Genomic DNA, 17,724 nt, shown 5'->3' on the forward strand with positions numbered 1-17,724 from the left:
GACACAGGAGGCAAATACGTCCTTTATTAAAGGGATATTAGCTAAGAAGTTTCTCAGCCACTCAGCCTCAGAACCAGCTAACTCCAGAGCTACAAACTTTGATTCCATAGTCGATCTAGCAATGATCGTCTGTTTAGCTGATTTCCACGATATTGCACCTCCACCAAGGGTGAATACATAATCACTAGTGGATTTTGTCTCATCTGAATCAGAGATCCAGTTTGCATCACTGTACCCTTCTAAAGTATAAGGAAATCCACTATATAGGATACCATATTTCATGGTTCCTCTCAAATATTTCATTAGTCTATCTAATGCAGACCAATGCTCTATATTGGAATTATGAGTATATCTACTCAGTCTACACACAACATAAGCTATATCAGGCCTTGTAAAATTCATTAGATGCATCAGACTCCCGATAATCTAAGCATATTTAGACTGAGCAACTGGGTCACCATTATTCTTTTTCGAGTTAGAGTTAGCATCAAAAAGAGTGCTCACAGATGTGACATTAAAATATTCAAACTTCTTATGAAGTCTCTCAACATAATGTTCTTGTGACAACATTATGTCATCTTCACTCCTTATAACTTTAACTCCCGATATCATATTTACTTCACCGAGATCTTTCATATCAAAATTAGCAGACAGAAATGATTTAGTACTTTGCACAATATTTAAACTTGTACCAAATATAAGCATGTCATCAACATACAGTCATATTATCACATAATCATTGTCTACCACTTTAGTAGAAACACATTTATTCACCTCAACTGAAGAAAAATCGTGTCTCAGTAAGACTTGTTCAAATTTCTCATACCACTGCTTAGGAGCTTGTTTAAGGCCATAAAGAGATTTAATTAATTTGCAAACTTTGTTTTCTTGTCCAGGAATGACACAGCCTTCAGGTTGAACCATATAAATTTCTTCTTCTAAATCACCATTTAAAAAAGCTGTTTTGACGTCCATTTGATGGATAAAAAACTTATGGATAGAAGCTAAGGCAATTAAATATTAAAAGTATGAAGGCTTTTAGTGAAATATTATTCGCCTTTTTTGCCTTTTAAAAATAAATTTACAATGGACAAAATTATAATTTAGTTATTTTCCTAATATATCTTTTCCTAACAAGAACCAAATATTTTTAAAAAATACTTACATAGAAAGTAAGTTTCTTTTCCCACAACCTACCACAGACGTTTTGTCATTTTTGTCTTCTTACTAATTTTGCCTCTTTATTTTCCTTTCAAAAGAAATTATTTGATATTTTTTAAACTTTTAATCAATCAGTATGCATTTAAAAACTTGGTCATTAAAATATCTATTTTATTGGTTAAAATAATAAAATTTCAGTTAAAACTTTTACTAATCTATATCTATCTATTTATATTTATCTGTATTATATTAATAGCACAAAGGCCCTTCGTGAAATATCGTTTGCTTTTTCTACCCTTTAAAATATGTTTTCACGTTAGACAAAATAGTCATTTATGCTTTCTTTTCTAATATTTATATTTAGGAGTTTTAAACCAATTATATTTTGTGTATTACATTTGTTCTTTTTCTAAACATTCATTTTTCAAAAAGTAGGAATCTAAATATTATGACTTTGAAATCAACTGAAATTTTGATGATTAAATTTTTCCTTTTTAAACTAGGTACTATGTGGGAAGTCTTAATACATAAATTCAAGAAATATATTGCGTTAACAAAATATGACGTAATTGTTTAGAGATTTTTCTATGTAATTGAGTTACATTGAAACGATAAGTAACACTATCCTAATTTGTGCTGTCATTAGATTTAGGCTTTAAAGATCTTTTTCAAATAATATTTTCTAGGATTGCTTAAAGTTATCATTGAATATAATTGTAATTCTTTTAATATTATCTTGGATGTGAACTAAATATATATATATATATATATATATATATATATATATATATATATATATATATATATATATATAAGAGTCCTAATACATAAATCCAAGAAATATATTGCGTTAACAAAATATGACGTAATTGTTTAGAGATTTTTCTATGTAATTGAGTTACATTGAAACGATAAGTAATACTATCCTAATTTGTGCTATCATTAGATTTAGGCTTTAAAGATCTTTTTCAAATAATATTTTCTAGAATTGCTTAAAGTTATCATTGAATATAATTGTAATTCATTTAATATTATCTTGGATGTGAACTATATATATACTATATTAAAAGCACAAAGGCCCTGCAACGACCCGATCGATCGTTTTGAGAGCTAGCGTCCCGATCCCCTGATAACTGCTTCTCCCATGTCTTATTAGGTTAAATGAACGTGTCAGAGCGTTGAGTGATGAAATTTGGAGTGATTTTAGACACATAGTCCTTTAAGGTGAATTTTAACTTTAGGAATTGGACCGTAGCTAGAGCTGTGTGAAGACGGATTCGGAATGGAATTCCGTCGACTCCGTTAGCTCCGTTGAGCGATTTCGAGGTTATGAGCGTGCTCAGAATGTGTTATCGAGGTCGGGTGTAGGTTTAGGCTTGAATTGGCGAAAGTTAGAATTTCGGCGATTTCGGTCGATAGGTGAGATTTTGATATCGGACTCGGAATGAAATTCCGAAAGCGACAACAGGTCCGGAATGTCATTTATGACCTGTGTGCAAAATTTGAGATCATTCGGACGAGTTTAGACGTGTTTCGGCATCGAGTGTGAATTCTTGAAAATTTCATAAGTTCATAGGCTTGAATCTATGCATAATTGATGATTTTGATGTTATGAGAAGTGTTTTTAAGGCTGGACCAAGTTTGAATAATATATTTGGGTCAACGGGTAGATTTGGTTAAGGTCCCGGGGGCCTCGGGTGTATTTCGAATGCTCAACGGGTTAATTTTGATCAAAAAGGGGCATCGGATTTTCTGCAACTAGTTTCCTCCTATGTGTTCACGTGGAGGTGACCGCGTTCACATAGGCATATAATTGGGCTCCAGGGAATTTGTACTTCGCGTTCGCGGGTAGTGGATCGCGTCCACATAGCTTGGTCAGGTGTTTCTTTGCGAACGCAGGGACCCCGTCGCGTTCGCATAGCTTTGAGTTGGGGTCCTAGGAGCTTGGGCTTTTGCCCTTCGCGTTCGCAGGGCTGGAACGTGTTCGCATAGGGTTAGGTGTTTGGGCTTCACGTTCGCAGGCCTTACTCTGCGTTCGCGTAGGCCATTTTTTGGGCCATAGATTTTTACTCTTCGCGGTGGCCCCTCCGCAAACGCATAGAACAATTACTTGGGCAGACTATTAAAACCCAATTCCGAGGGTTTGAGTTATTTTTCACCATTTTTGAATTTAGGAGCTTGGGAAGGACGATTCTTGGAGACTTTTGCACCTAGGTAATTTGGGTAAGCGATTCCTAACTTATATAGATCAATTTCCATGAATCTAATCTTAATTTCAACCTCTAATTTCGAAATTCTTGAGTAAAAAATGGGAAAATGGGAAGAAACTTCATAGACCGAATTGTAGGGTTTTGATTGGGTATTTGACTTCCGATTTGAAAGTTTTTCATATGGTTAGACTCAGGAGTGAATGAGGGTTCGGAAAATATAAATTTTACCTGATTCCGAAACGTGGGACCGAGGGGCGTTTAGGTCAAAATTCCTAATTTTGCGTATTAGTTCCGAATTAATTAGTTATTTTGATTTCTTGAAATGATATTTACATTATGTAATCGAATTGAATAAATTTGGGCCACCCGGAGTCAGATACTCGTGGCAAGAGCGTGATATTTGGTTGAGTAGCGCAGTCGAGGTAAGTGGCTTGCCTAACTCTGTGTTGGGGAATTTCCCTTAGGCATTTTAACTGATTTTTACTATAAAGACCCCGTGTACATGAGGTGATGAGTGCGTGCATGGGTTATTTTTACTGAATTTCCTTCGTTCTTTCTATGGCATACCTCATTTTCCATCCTATTATTACTATTATTGGTTTAGACTGAGTAATAACTTAAGATTTAAACATGTCAATCGATTTTACTTGATTTTCCACTCATTATTACTATTTGAACCCTGTTGAAGTATTTTACTCTATATTTGCCAACGGTTTTTCCTAAACTATTGAATTACGCTATATCTGGTATACATCTTGCATTGCATATTTAAATTGGGACTATGGATCGAGATCCGGTAGTTTTCCCCCTGTACTGCATTGCATATTTAAATTGGGACTACGGGTCAAGACCCGGGAGCTTTCCCATGTATTGCATTGCACGATTATCTGTTGAGTTATATGTTGTACTGAGCTGTTGAGTTATATGTTGTGCTGAGCTGAGAGTTATTTTACATCAATCCTTCTAGTTTTACTTTATATTTCTGTTAATTATTGCTATTTATTTCAACTGTTAAAACTATAACTGTTTAATTGCAAACTCATTAGAGCCTCAACCTGACCTCGTCACTACTTGACAGGGGTTAGTCTTGACACTTGCTGAGTACCGAATGTGGAGTACTCACGCCCTTTTGCGCATGTTTTCCCCATGTGTATATCCAGGTAACAGTACGCAGTACCGGGGTTAAGAGCAACATCAGCATTTGGAGACTGTGAGGTATTTCTGCAGCGTCCGCAGAGCCTTCTGAGTCCCCTTCTTTATTCTAGTATAGGCTTAGTGCTTAGACAAAAATACTTTCCTGTTTCGTTATATTGAGCCATAGTGTACAGCTTGTGATATTGTAGATATTTCGAGTTTTGGGCAAGGTAAAACCGTAAATGCCGAGCGGCATGGTTTAATAGTATTGCTTTTACTTTATTTTTCTATTATTGACTTGCTTTTACATTTAAATTTCGCAAAAATTTAGGCTTACCTAGTCGTCTAGACTAGGTGCCGTCACGAAACCCCGTGGAGGAAAAATTGGGTCGTGACAAGTTGGTATCAGAGCATCTAGGTTCATAGGAGTCACAATGTCACAAGCCGATTTATTAGAGTCTCGCGGATCGATGCGGAGACGTCCGTATCTATCTTCGAGAGGTTATGTAACTGTTAAGAAAAGTCATACTTCTTGGAATCCTTATCGTGCTAATTATTGTCATCAAAATTCTTAAACTCTGTTCTATTCTTGCTTATAGATGGCTCATACTCGTATAGGACATACTGATGACCAGGCACCCGAGCCCCCATCCAGAGCCACAAGAGGCAGGGGCCGGGACAGAGGACGAGCACGCGGTGCAGCCCGTGCACCGGCTAGAGCGGAGGTAGAGGATCCCCCAGCAGCCACAGTCGGAGAGGCACCAGAGGTTCCTACTATTACTCCAGCCCTCCAGGAGACTTTGGCCCAGTTCATGAGTGCTTTCAGTACTCTGTCTCAGGCGGGACTACTTCCGCTAGCCCCAGCTACATCCCAGGCCGGGGGAGGGACAAAGACTCCCGCAGCCCATGCTCCTAAGCAGAGGGTTCACATGGGATAGGTTCCAGAGTATATCCCTATGCCTCCAGCAGCTCCGGTTCAGCATGAGGCCAGGGTAGCTGTATCTAAGTCAGAGCAGCTCTGTCTTGAGAGGTACAAGAAGTACCACCCACCCCAGATTTCAGCGAATTAGCTTCAGATGACGCTCTGGGATTTCTTGAGGAGTATCATCGCATCCTTCGAACCATGGGTATTGTGGATACGAGTGGAGTCTCATTCACTACTTTCCAGCTGAGGGGAGTAGCCTATCAGTGGTGGCGTGCCTTTGAGCTTAGCACTCCGGACGAGGCAACCGCACTTACTTGGGCTCAGTTTTCAGAGATGTTTCTACTTGAGTTTGTCCCTCAGAGTCTCAGAGATGCCTGGCGTGCAGAGTTTGAGCAGCTACGCTAGGGTACTATGACTGTGTTGGAGTATGCAGTCTATTTCAGTGACTTGGCACTCCATGCACTAGCTTTGGTTTCTACTGTCAGAGAGAGAAAGTTCGACGTTTTATTAAGGGGCTCCACCCTAGCATTCGGACCAGCATGGCCAGAGAGCTGGAGATAGATATCACTTACCAGTAGGACGTGAGTATTGCCCGGAGGATTGAGAGTATGTTGACCCGGGATAGAGATGAGAGAGAGGCCAAGAGGTCTTGAGAGACTGGTCACTTTTCAGGAGCTCGTGCACCCGCGGCACGCTATGGTAAAGGTTTTGTGAGTCGACCTGTTCATTTAGCTCTTCCAGCAGCTAGTGGTATTCCAGCTCCTCCTAGACCTCGAGAGCCTTATTATGCACCACCAGTACCTTAGGTGCCTCCTGCTCGAGGTGTTATCACCGGATAGTCCAGCATGCTAGTTCAGAGTCAGCAACAGCAACCACGTCCTCAGAGGGGTTGTGTTTGGGTGTGGTGACCCTCATCACATGATTAGAGATTGCCCCAGAGCTAGGAGGGGTGCACCACCGGAGACGTATCAAGTTCCACGTCTCCCACCAGGTCCCCCAGCTATACTTCCAGCCTCAGCTGCTACCCCACCATCTCAAGTAGCTCGAGGTGGAGGCCGGGGAGGTCGAGGTCGCCCTAGAGAGGGAGGCCAGGCCAGATATTATGCCCTTCCGGCCAGATCCGAGGCCATTGATTCAGATTCAGTCATCACAGGTATTGTCCCCGTTTGTTATAGGGATGCATCAGTATTATTTGACCCAGGCTCTATATATTCATATGTGTTTTCTTATTTTGCCTCACATTTGGGGATATCTCGGGATTCTTTGAGTTCTTCCGTATATGTTTCTACTCATGTGGGAGATTCTCTTGTTGTGGACCGTGTATATCAGTCGTGTTTGATTGTTATCAGTGGTTTTGAGACCAGGGCTGATTTATTATTACTCAGTATGGTAGATTTCGATGGTATCTTGGGTATGGACTGGTTGTTGCCCAACTATGCTATTCTTGATTGTCACGCCAAGACCGTGACGCTGGCTATGCCAGGATTACCGAGGTTAGAGTGGAGGGGTTCATTAGAGTATACTCCTCGCCGAGTCATTTCTTTCATTAAGGCTCAGCAGATGGTTGAGAAGGGGTGTGATGCATATTTGGCTTATGTGAGAGATGTTAGTGCTGAGACCCTTATAGTTGAGTTAGTCCCAGTTGTGACGGACTATCCTGATGTTTTTTCCAGCTGATCTTCCGGGTATGCCGCCCGACAGAGACATTGACTTGTTTCCAAACACTCAGCCCATTTCCATTCCTCCATATCGCATGGCTCCTCCTGAGTTGAAGGAGTTGAAGGAGCAGTTGCAGGAGTTGCTTGACAAGGGTTTCATCAGGTCCAGTGTATCGCCTTGGGGTGCTCTGGTATTGTTTGTGAAGAAGAAGGATGGGTCGATGCGTATGTGTATTGACTACCAGCAGTTGAATAGGGTGACAGTGAAGAATAGGTACCCATTGCCCCGCATTGATGATTTGTTTGACCAGTTACAAGGTTACAGGGTGTTCTCCAAGATTAATCTTCGTTCGAGCGATCAGTTGAAGATTCGGGAGTCGGATATCCCGAAGACTGCCTTCAGGACTAGATATGGCCACTATGAGTTTCTTGTTATGTCATTCGGGCTGACCAATGCCCCAGCAACGTTTATGCACTTGATGCACAGAGTATTTCGGCCTTATCTTGATACTTTCGTCATTGTGTTCATTGATGACATTATGGTATATTCTCGGTTCTAGGAGGACCATGAGCAGCACTTGAGGACTGTGCTTCAAACCTTGAGAGAGAAGTTGTATGCCAAATTCTCTAAGTGTGAATTTTGGCTTGATTCTGTGGCATTCCTAGGACATGTAGTGTCTTCGGATGGGATCAAGGTAGATCCAAAGAAGGTGGAGGCAGTGCAGAGTTGGCCCAGACCGTCTTCAACTACTGAGATCCGCAGTTTCCTCGATTTGGCTGGGTATTACCGCCGTTTCGTAGAGGGATTCTCATCCATTTCATCACCCATGACTAGATTGACCCAGAAGGGTGCACCTTTTATTTGGACTGAGGAGTGTGAGGAGAGCTTTAAGAAGCTCAAGATAGCCCTGACTACAGCTCCAGTGTTAGTATTACCCACCGGATCAGGGTCCTATACGGTCTATTATGATGCTTTGAGGATTGGATTTGGAGCGGTGTTGATGCAGGATGGTTGGGTGATTGCCTACGCATCCAGACAATTGAAGGTACATGAGAGAAAGTACCCTGTGCATGATCTCGAGTTGGCGGCGATTGTTCACGCCCTGAAGATATAGCGTCATTATTTATACGGAGTTCCTTGTAAGATCTTCACGGATCATCGGAGTTTGCAGCACATTTTCAAGCAGAAAGATCTCAATTTGCGCCAGCGTAGGTGGTTGGAGTTACTCAAGGATTATGACATCACTATTTTATACCACCCGGGGAAGGCCAATGAGGTGGCCGACGCCCTGAGTCACCGGGCGGAGAGTTTGGGTAATTTGGCATATCTACGTGCAACTGAGAGGCCCTTAGCCTTGGATGTTCAGTCCTTAGCCAGTCAGTTTGTGAGACTGGATCTTTCTGAGCCTCACCGGGTGTTGGCGTGTGTTGTTGCTCGATCTTCTCTTTATGACCGCATTCGGGAGCGCCAGTATGATGATCCTGACCTTCGGGCTCTTCAGGTTCGAGTTCAACAGAGCAGCGTCAGGGATATGACCATAGGTGATGATGGTGTGATGAGGATGCAGGGCCGTAATCTGTGTGCCCAATGTAGATAAACTTCGGGAGTTGATTCTTGAGGAGGACCATAGCTCGTAGTATTCCATCCATCTCGGTACCGCGAAGATGTACCAGGATCTGAGACACCACCATTCGTAGCCAGGTGCCTCAATTGTCAGCAAGTCAAATGTGAGCATCAGAGACAAGGAGGATTACTACAGCAGATTAGGCTTCCAGAGTGGAAGTGGGAGAGGATCACCATGGACTTTGTGGTTGGACTTCCTCGTACTTTGAGGAAATATGATGCTATTTGGGTGATCGTGGACCGGTTGACCAAATCAGCCTATTTCATTCCGGTATTGGCTACATATTCTTCTGAGAGATTGGCCCAGATCTACATTCGGGAGATAGTCCGGTTGCACGATGCCCCAGTATCTATTATTTCAGATCGAGGTCCTCAGTTCACCTCGCACTTCTGGAGAGCCTTGCATAGTGAGTTGGGTACTCAGATAGATCTCAGCACGGCATTTCACCCTCAGACGGACGGACAGTCCGAGCGCACGATTTAGATTCTTGAGGATATGTTTTGTGCTTGTGTGATGAATTTTGGAGGATCATGGGATCAGTACTTGCCTCTTGCAGAGTTTGCTTATAATAACAGCTACCAGTGCAGTATTTAGATGGCACCGTTTGAGGCTTTATATGGTAGGCGGTGCAGGTCTCTAGTAGGATGGTTTGAGCCGGCGAGGCCCGATTGTTGGATAGACTTGGTTCAGGATGCCTTGGACAAGGTGAATGTGATTCAGGATAGACTTCGCACAGTTCAGTCCAGGCAAAAGAGTTTTGCAGACCGGAGGGTTCGTGACTTGGCATTTATGGTTGGTAACCGGGTTTTGCTTCGGGTATCGCCTATGAAGGGTGTTATGAGATTTGGGAAGAAGGGTAAGTTGAGTCCGAGGTTCATTGGCTCTTTTGAGGTGTTGCAGTGGGTTGGGGAGGTTGCTTATGAGTTGGCCTTGCCTCCCAGCCTAGCAGGTGTTCATCCGGTATTCCACGTCTCCATGCTCCGAAGTATCACGATGATCTGACTCATGTTCTGGATTTTAGTTCAGTCCAGTTGGACAAGGATCTATCATATGTTGAGGAGCCCGTGGCCATTTTGGACAGGCAGGTTAGGAAGCTCAGGTCGAAGAATATTGCCTCAGTCAAAGTGCAGTGGAGGGGTCATCCGGTCGAGGAGGCGACTTGGGAGACCAAGCAAGACATATGGAGTCAGTACCCTCATCTTTTCACAGCTTCAGTTACGTTTCTATACTCGTTCGAGGACGAACGATTTTCTTAAGAGGGGGAGAATATAACGACCCGATCGGTCGTTCGCCTCGATCCCCTGATAACTGCCACTACTACAAAAATAACTAATTGCGGCTATTATTTAGTGGCAACAAGTGATTTGCCGCTAATTGATTTCCGACACTCAAATGTTACTGGCAATAAATTAATTGGCAGGAATAGATACTCTTTTGGTGGCAATTGAAAGAAATAGCCATTAAAAATTTGATGAAAAGACAACTTTTAGTATTTTATATTCCGTCTAATGTTTTTCCTAATTTCAGCTTATAAGCACTTTAGGTTTGACCAAAATATTTACTATTCTATCCCTAAAATAATTTTTTTTAAACAAAACTCTTCGTATACCCAATTCTTCTGCTTATTATTTTTTAAAGCACTTTTATCCAAACATGTAACTGCTTATTTTTTAAATCAGTTTCAGCACTTAAAAGTGCTTTTCAGTACTTAATGCTTATCAGCTACTTAAATCAGCTAAGCCAAACGGGCTCATGGTTGGCTTTTTTTTTTGTATCTGGTTCAGGAACCTCATCTCTCATCAGCCTCCGCCAATTTTCAGCATTTTCGCAAATACCGAGCCCTAGGTTTGGGTTTTATCTTTTTTTCCTTCTATTTTTGTTCTTTGTATTTTGACTAATTTTTTGTTTTAGTATTTAGTTTTTTCCCTAGTTGTTAACTTAGATATACTCAATTTCGTTACTAATTTCTCATAATATATGTACCAACCTAGCTATTGTGTACTTAGTTGTTTGTTGTGTGGTTGTGATGGATTATTAGGTATTATCAAATTTCTCTATTTAATTTAGTGAATTGAGTGTTGGAACACTGCTATTTACCCAAAGAAAGATGCTATACTTCATAATTCTGATTAAAACTTTGCTTTCTTTGAAGAATTGGTGCAGTGATAAAAAGTGAATGTTGTCTCCAATGGTTAATAGGCCTTCTTGGGATGATACTGGTACACTAAGCTAGCGTTTGGACATAGATTGAGTTGAAACTTGAAAAAATAATTTTTAAAGTAGTTTTGAAAAATAATTTTTGGAAGTTGAAATTATGTTTGGACATGCATTTTATTTGAAAAATATTTGTAAGTTTTGTGAGTAGGAACTTGATTTTCACCCAAAATCTACCATAAACTAGATTTTGGAAACTTGAAAAATATTTTCAGAAATTTTTCAAAAACAAATCACTAATCTATGGACAAACAATGTTTTCAAAAAAAATTTGAAAAAAACTTGCCAAAATGTATGGCCAAACGGGGGCTAAGTTATACGAGCTTGTAGTACACAGTGATTGAGTTTATTTTGGTACTTCCTTTATTCCTTCCTCCCCTGGTTGGTAAAGTAACATTTGTTTCCTTAGGATAACAATCTTTGTCTCAACTCTCAACTAGAAATAGCCTATAGAGAGAGTTATGCTTCAATGTGTGTAAGGAATTGAGAACTACGAGTAGAGAAGGACAATAATAATAAATCTTTATAACTTGAATTGTGTTGAGTGAAAATCTGAAATGGAAGTTATAAGTTGCCAGATTCTTGTGACAAATACTTTTGACTTGCTAATGTTTTTCTATATGCTTTCTTTTTTCTGTTAAGATTTGAGTGCCTTGTTATGTAAGTTATGCTCCATTTGCTTCTAATTACTTTGTAGGCGGTAAAACATATGCCCGAAAGATTTAATATTTGACAGTTCAAAGAGAAGGTATTTCTTGTTACTAATGTTCTTCTCGTTTCTATAGTTAAGTAATTATTATTGAAAATGAAATACTTTGTTGTAATATTGTGCTTCATGCCTCACTATAAGTCTATGGACTATATCTCTAATATAATATATTATAGGCCTTAATATTTTATTGTCTCTACTAAAAAAGTTAATTATTTTTAACGAAATAGTAACCTCCATATCGTAGGAGCTCTTGTTTCATTATACTTGCATTTATCAAGTGAAATGCTCGTTTCTTTTTTCTTCTTTTAGTTGATGAGTGTCTTTACTGATCAAGTGATATATGGTGGCCTCCAATCCAAACAAATAGTAATATATTCTTTTGTCATCCCATTTACTTTTATGGAAATTTAGTTCTTCATAGGTGATTCTGCATTTGATAATGTTTGTGGACATGCCAGACAATATTTATTAGCAATATGTGAAGTAACTTGTTAGTAGAGGAGCTGAAAAAATGCTTTGAAATTAGATATTTTATTATGTTCATACATCTTACACAAATCAATTAATGAACTATATTTGACATTTATTTTGTTTTATCTTTCCAGGTCACATGTTGTGATATTTAAAGATTTAGCTTATGGAAGATTTTAAGAGTTAGAGAAGTATTAATGCACTAACTACTATCTTGTAATATATGGGTTTGATGACAATAGTTACTAGACTCAAGATGACACTAGCTTTTGTCGGGAGCTCAAAAAGTAGAGAAAAAAATGGAGGATATTTTCAAAATCAAACAAGGGGACTTAGAACTGCTTAGAGAATTCGTGGACAGATTTCAACGTGAAAGAATGACATTGCCACGTATACCTAACAACTGGGCAGCTATAGCTTTCACAAGTAATTTGAATGAAAAAAGCTCGGAAGCTACAAGGAGACTCAAGGAAAGCCTTCGAGAATTCCTAGCTACAACGTGGAATGATGTTTATAACAGGTATAGCACGAAGTTGAGGATTGAGGAAGATATTGTTCCATGATTTCAAAAAGAAGAAAAGGTAAGTTCAAGACGTGCGGAGACCGAAAAAAGATCCGGTAAAAACAGGTACGAGCCTTACATGGGACCTGCGGGAAAGGACTCACAGTCAAAGCAGGATAATTAAAGGAATGATCCCAGATCAAGAAACAGAGAATCTGGTTCTTCATCAAGATTTAGGAATGAGCAAAACAACTATGAGTCACGAGATGATGATAGAAATTTAAAAGCGAGATTCGGTGGTTACAACTTCAACGTCAGTACCTCCGAGCTCGTAGCTGTTTTGAGAAGCATGAGAGATAAGGTTTGATGGCCAAAGGAAATGAGATCGAATCCAAACATGCGCAACCCTGACCATTGGTGTGAGTTTCATAATGACCACGGGCATAAAACAGCAGATTGCAGATTTTTACAAAGTGAAGTTGATCATTTATTAAAATAAGGATATCTTACTGAGTTGTTCGGTGAGAAAGGCAAGCAAGCTTACATGAAGAACAGGCAGGAGCCTCCAAAACCACCTTCTCCCAAAAGAACTGTCAACGTTATAAGTGGGGGTGAAGACGTCAATGGTATATCATATACTGCAGCTAACAAAATTTCCAAAGTAATAATTACCCAAGGAAAACGGGTGCGGCATGTTTTAGAGAAAGACAATATTACATTCAGTGATGCAGATACAAATGACATATTAACCCCTCATAATGATGCACTGGTAATATCTTTAATTGTACATGATACTAATGTGAAACGAGTTTTGATTGATCCAGGTAGTTCCGTGAACATTATTTTGCTAAGAGTATTGCGAGAGATGCAAGCTGAAGATAAAGTGATACCAAAGGTGCATACTCTATCTGGATTTGATAATTCTAGTGTCCTCACGAAAGGAGAGGTAACACTCACCACATTCGCTGAAGGAGTCGTTACAGATACAAAGTTCCAGGTGGTAGATATGGAGATGGCTTACAACATGATTCTTGGGAGACCATGGATCCACGAAATGGATGTTGTTCCTTCAACCTTGCATCAAGTTATTAAATTTCCATCGCCATGGGGAATATATCAAATTCGTGGAGATCAACATACAATCAGGGCTATCAACTCTGTTGCAGATACAAGCACAAGAAATGAAGGTAAATAGCAATCACAGAAGGCAGTTGAGGACACCACAACACAAACCTCAACTGAACAAGGTCAAACAGATGTAGATTCAAGGCATGATACCATTCAAGAACCAGAAGAGAATGAAAATATCAAAACAACGATAGAGGAATTAAAGCCTGCCGTATTATTTGCTCAATGGCCTGATAAGAAAGTCTACGTTGGGGCCAATCTTAGCTAAGGTACGAGAGGTAAGTTAATTGAATTTTTGAAAACTAACGTGGACTGCTTTACTTGGTCCCACTCTGATATGACAGGAATACCACCGGAGGTGATGACTCATAAACTAAATAAAGATCCATCATACCCTCTTGTTAAGCAAAAGAAAACAAAGCGGGGAACTTTCAAGAATCAGGTGATTCAATAAGAAGTCCAAAAGTTGCTAAAAATTGGTTCCATTCAAGAGGTAAAGTATCCTAACTGGTTAGCTAACACCGTTATAGTTCCAAAGAAGAACGGTAAGTGGTGGGTTTGTGTAGATTACACAGATCTTAATAAAGCTTGCCCTAAAGATTCTTTTCCACTACCACACATAGATCAATTGATTGATGCAACTGCAGGTCACGAACTATTAAGCCTTTTAGACGCATATTCAGGTTATAATCAGATTAAAATGGATTAGGGAGATGAAGAAAAAACTTCATTCATAACAGACAAGGGAACTTACTATTATAAAGTAATGCCCTTTGGTCTAAAGAATGCAGGTGCAACATATCAGAGGTTAGTTACCAAAATGTTTCAGGAGCATTTAGGAAAGACTATGGAGGTATATATAGATGATATGCTTGTTAAAACTTAGTATTCAAAAGATCACATATCACACTTATCTGTCACATTTTCAATTTTGCGCAAATTTAATATGAAGTTAAATCCCGAAAAATGTGCATTTGGCGTTGCATTAGGTAAGTTTTTGGGTTTTCTTGTTTCTAACCGTGGGTTGAAGTGAATCCTACACAGATTAAGGCCATTGAGGAAATCCCTGATATACTTTCAAACAAGAAAGAAGTTAAAAGATTAACAAGGAGAATTGCAGCCTTGGGAAGATTCATTTCTAAATCATCAGAGAAGTGTTTTAAATTCTTCTCAGCCCTTAAGAAGCAGGATCATTTTGAATGGAATGAGGAATATCAACAGGCACTCAGGAATTTGAAAACGTACTTATCAAATCCACCTTTGCTGGCAAAACCAAAGGTTGGGGAAAGACTACTCATTTACCTTGCTATTTCGGAAGTTGTGGTAAGCGCTGTTTTGATCCGAGAAGAACAAGGTAAACAATCCCCTATTATTATGTTAGTAAATCTTTATTAGATGCGGAGACACGATATCCTCAATTAGAAAAACTTGCACTCGCATTAATTATGGCATCTAGGAAGTTAAGACTTTACTTTCAGTGTCATCCTATTGTTGTAGTAACTGCTTACCCTTTACGTAATATATTACATAAACATGAGTTATCAGGTAGGTTGGCTAAGTGGGATATAGAGGTAAGTGAATACGAAATCACATACCAACCTAGAACTGCTATAAAATCACAAGTGTTAGCAGATTTTGTAGCTGATTTTAGCCAAGGGGTGTAATTAGAAGTAGAAAAAGAATTATAGGTGTTCAATGGAGCTAACCCAGGAACTTAGACTTTATTCATTGATGGCTCATCTAACATAAAAGGAGTAGGTTTAGGGATCGTATTGGTACCATCTACGGGTGAAACCATTCGGCAAGCTATCAAATGTCATTCGATAACTAACAATGAGGCAGAATATGAGGCTATGATTGCAGGTTTAGATCTGGCACGAGAACTCGGCATAAATTAGATTATAATAAAGAGTGATTCACAACTCGTAGTTAATCAAATGCTGGGGACTTATACAGCCAAGGAAGCAAGGATGCAGCAGTACTTGGAAAAGGTACGGGAATTGATAAAACAATTTCAAAATTGGAAAGTTAGACAAATAACAAGGGACGAAAATTTTGAAGTAAACGCCCTAGCTAATCTCGCATCTACGACTGACGTGGCGAGTGATGCAAATGCCTCAGTTATACATTTATCTCATTCAGTTCTTGATCCTGATGTAAATGAGGTAAATTTTAACAATTTAACCTGGGATTGGAGGAACGAAATTGTTGCTTTTTGGCAGTATGGAATCGTCCCTGATAACAAGAAAAAAGTTTATGCGCTTCGAAAAAAGGTTGCTCGGTACTGCTTAAAACAAGGCAATCTATATCGTAAAATGTTCGGTGGTCCGTTAGCGATATGCCTTGGACCCTCGCAAATGGAATATGTAATGAGAGAAATACACGAGGGACATTGTGGGAATCATGCAAGTGGAAGTTCACTGGTAAGAACCTTAATTAGGGCAGGTTATTACTGGCCTAAAATGGAAGAAGAAGCAGAACGTTTCGTGGCCAAATATCATAAATGTCAAAGGTACGGTAACAATATGCATAGACCTGCGGAATTATTACATCCGGTCATTGCGACATGACCATTTATAAAATAGGGAATGGATATTGTGGGCCCGTTACCACAAGCAAAAGGACAGGTAAAGTTTCTGCTCGTTCTCACTGATTATTTTACTAAATGGATAGAGGCAGGAGCATTCAAACAGGTACGAGAAAAAGAAGTCAGAGATTTTATTTGGCGGAATATCATATGCCGATTCGGTGTACCAAAGGAGATCGTATGTGATAATGGCCCTCAGTTTATAGGAGCTCAAATCATGGAATTCCTTCAAAGTTGGCAAATTAAAAGGATTACGTCTACGCCTTATCATCCGGTACGTAATGGACAAGCAAAATCAACAAATAAAGTCATTATCAACAATTTAAAGAAACGATTAGAAGAGTCAAAAGGGAATTGGCCAAAAGTGCTACGTGGTGTTTTATGGGCATATCATACAATGGCGAAAACAAGTACGGGAGAAACACCGTTTTCATTGGTTTATGGAACTGAGGCTTTAATTCCAGTTGAGATAGGAGAACCAAGTACACGATTCACAAAGGCGACACAAGAATCTAATGACGAGGAGATACGGGTCAATTTAGATTTACTCGAAGCAAGGAGAGAAGCTACATTAATAAGAATGACAGCACAGAAGCAGGTCATAGAACGATACTACAATAGGAAAGCATGCCTCAGGTTCTTCAAAATTGGGGACTTCGTGCTTAAAAAGGTTTTTCAATCTACAAAGGCAGCTAACGCGGGTAAATTAAGTCCAACATGGGAAGGACCCTATAGAGTTTGTGATGTTGCAGGAAAAGGAGCATATGAACTGGAGACAATGGATGGCAAGATACTACCTTCACATTGAATGTTGTTCATTTGAAGAGATACTATTTCTAAGGGAGACCCGCAGTCAGGTATCACCATTTTAAAATTTAATCTTTGAATTGTTAAAATTTTACTAACGATTTTAGATGATAGGCAAAAAACTAACCCGTACTAAATGATGAGTCACGATTCTGTAAGGCACACGGAATAACCTAAAATTCCTGGCTTAGGGTTACAATTATTCTGATAGAAATACAAACGGGTTAAGCAGTCTTCATCTATAATCGCACCTCCGAGTCCTGTATTTTTTTCCTTTTCAGGAAAAGGACCAAATGAGAGGAACTATCAAGTGCTCGAGGCTTCATACTTCAACGCTCAAACACTTGGGGGACTACATAATATACTTAGACATGTGTATAAAGAAAGCAAAGAACATTGAGGAAAAATCAAGCCTAAAAGAGTCAAGTGCAGAGTAAAAGTCACGAGATGGAGCCACGAGCTAAGGCCAAAGAAAAACCTCACTATAGTTAGGGTAAAGGCTATGTACTAAAATGGGTTATAAGGAAAAACCCCGTGTTTATTATTCTCCTTTTATAAAAATCTATTACAAGAAAAACAGTTACGAGAAT

General features: G+C 39.4%; 2 protein-coding genes across 2 annotated transcripts; both read left to right on the top strand.

Moving 5' to 3' along the window:
• The first annotated feature begins 6,348 nt into the window (after positions 1 to 6,348).
• LOC138880274 (uncharacterized) lies at positions 6,349 to 7,107 on the top strand. Its single transcript, XM_070159953.1, has one exon. The coding sequence runs from the start codon at positions 6,349 to 6,351 to the stop codon at positions 7,105 to 7,107; it is 759 nt and encodes a 252-aa protein (XP_070016054.1).
• An 8,570-nt stretch (positions 7,108 to 15,677) lies between these two features.
• Positions 15,678 to 16,310, top strand: LOC138880275 (uncharacterized). Its single transcript, XM_070159954.1, has one exon. The coding sequence runs from the start codon at positions 15,678 to 15,680 to the stop codon at positions 16,308 to 16,310; it is 633 nt and encodes a 210-aa protein (XP_070016055.1).
• The last annotated feature ends 1,414 nt before the right edge of the window (positions 16,311 to 17,724 follow it).

This window comes from Nicotiana sylvestris, chromosome 10 (genome assembly GCF_000393655.2).
Source record: "Nicotiana sylvestris chromosome 10, ASM39365v2, whole genome shotgun sequence".
In the NCBI taxonomy this organism is placed as follows: Eukaryota; Viridiplantae; Streptophyta; class Magnoliopsida; order Solanales; family Solanaceae; genus Nicotiana; species Nicotiana sylvestris.

Bases quoted from the DNA above. Each gene is read 5' to 3' on its own strand.
- LOC138880275 (XM_070159954.1), top strand. From the start codon at position 15,678: ATGCTGGGGACTTATACAGCCAAGGAAGCAAGGATGCAGCAGTACTTG.
- LOC138880274 (XM_070159953.1), top strand. From the start codon at position 6,349: ATGATTAGAGATTGCCCCAGAGCTAGGAGGGGTGCACCACCGGAGACG.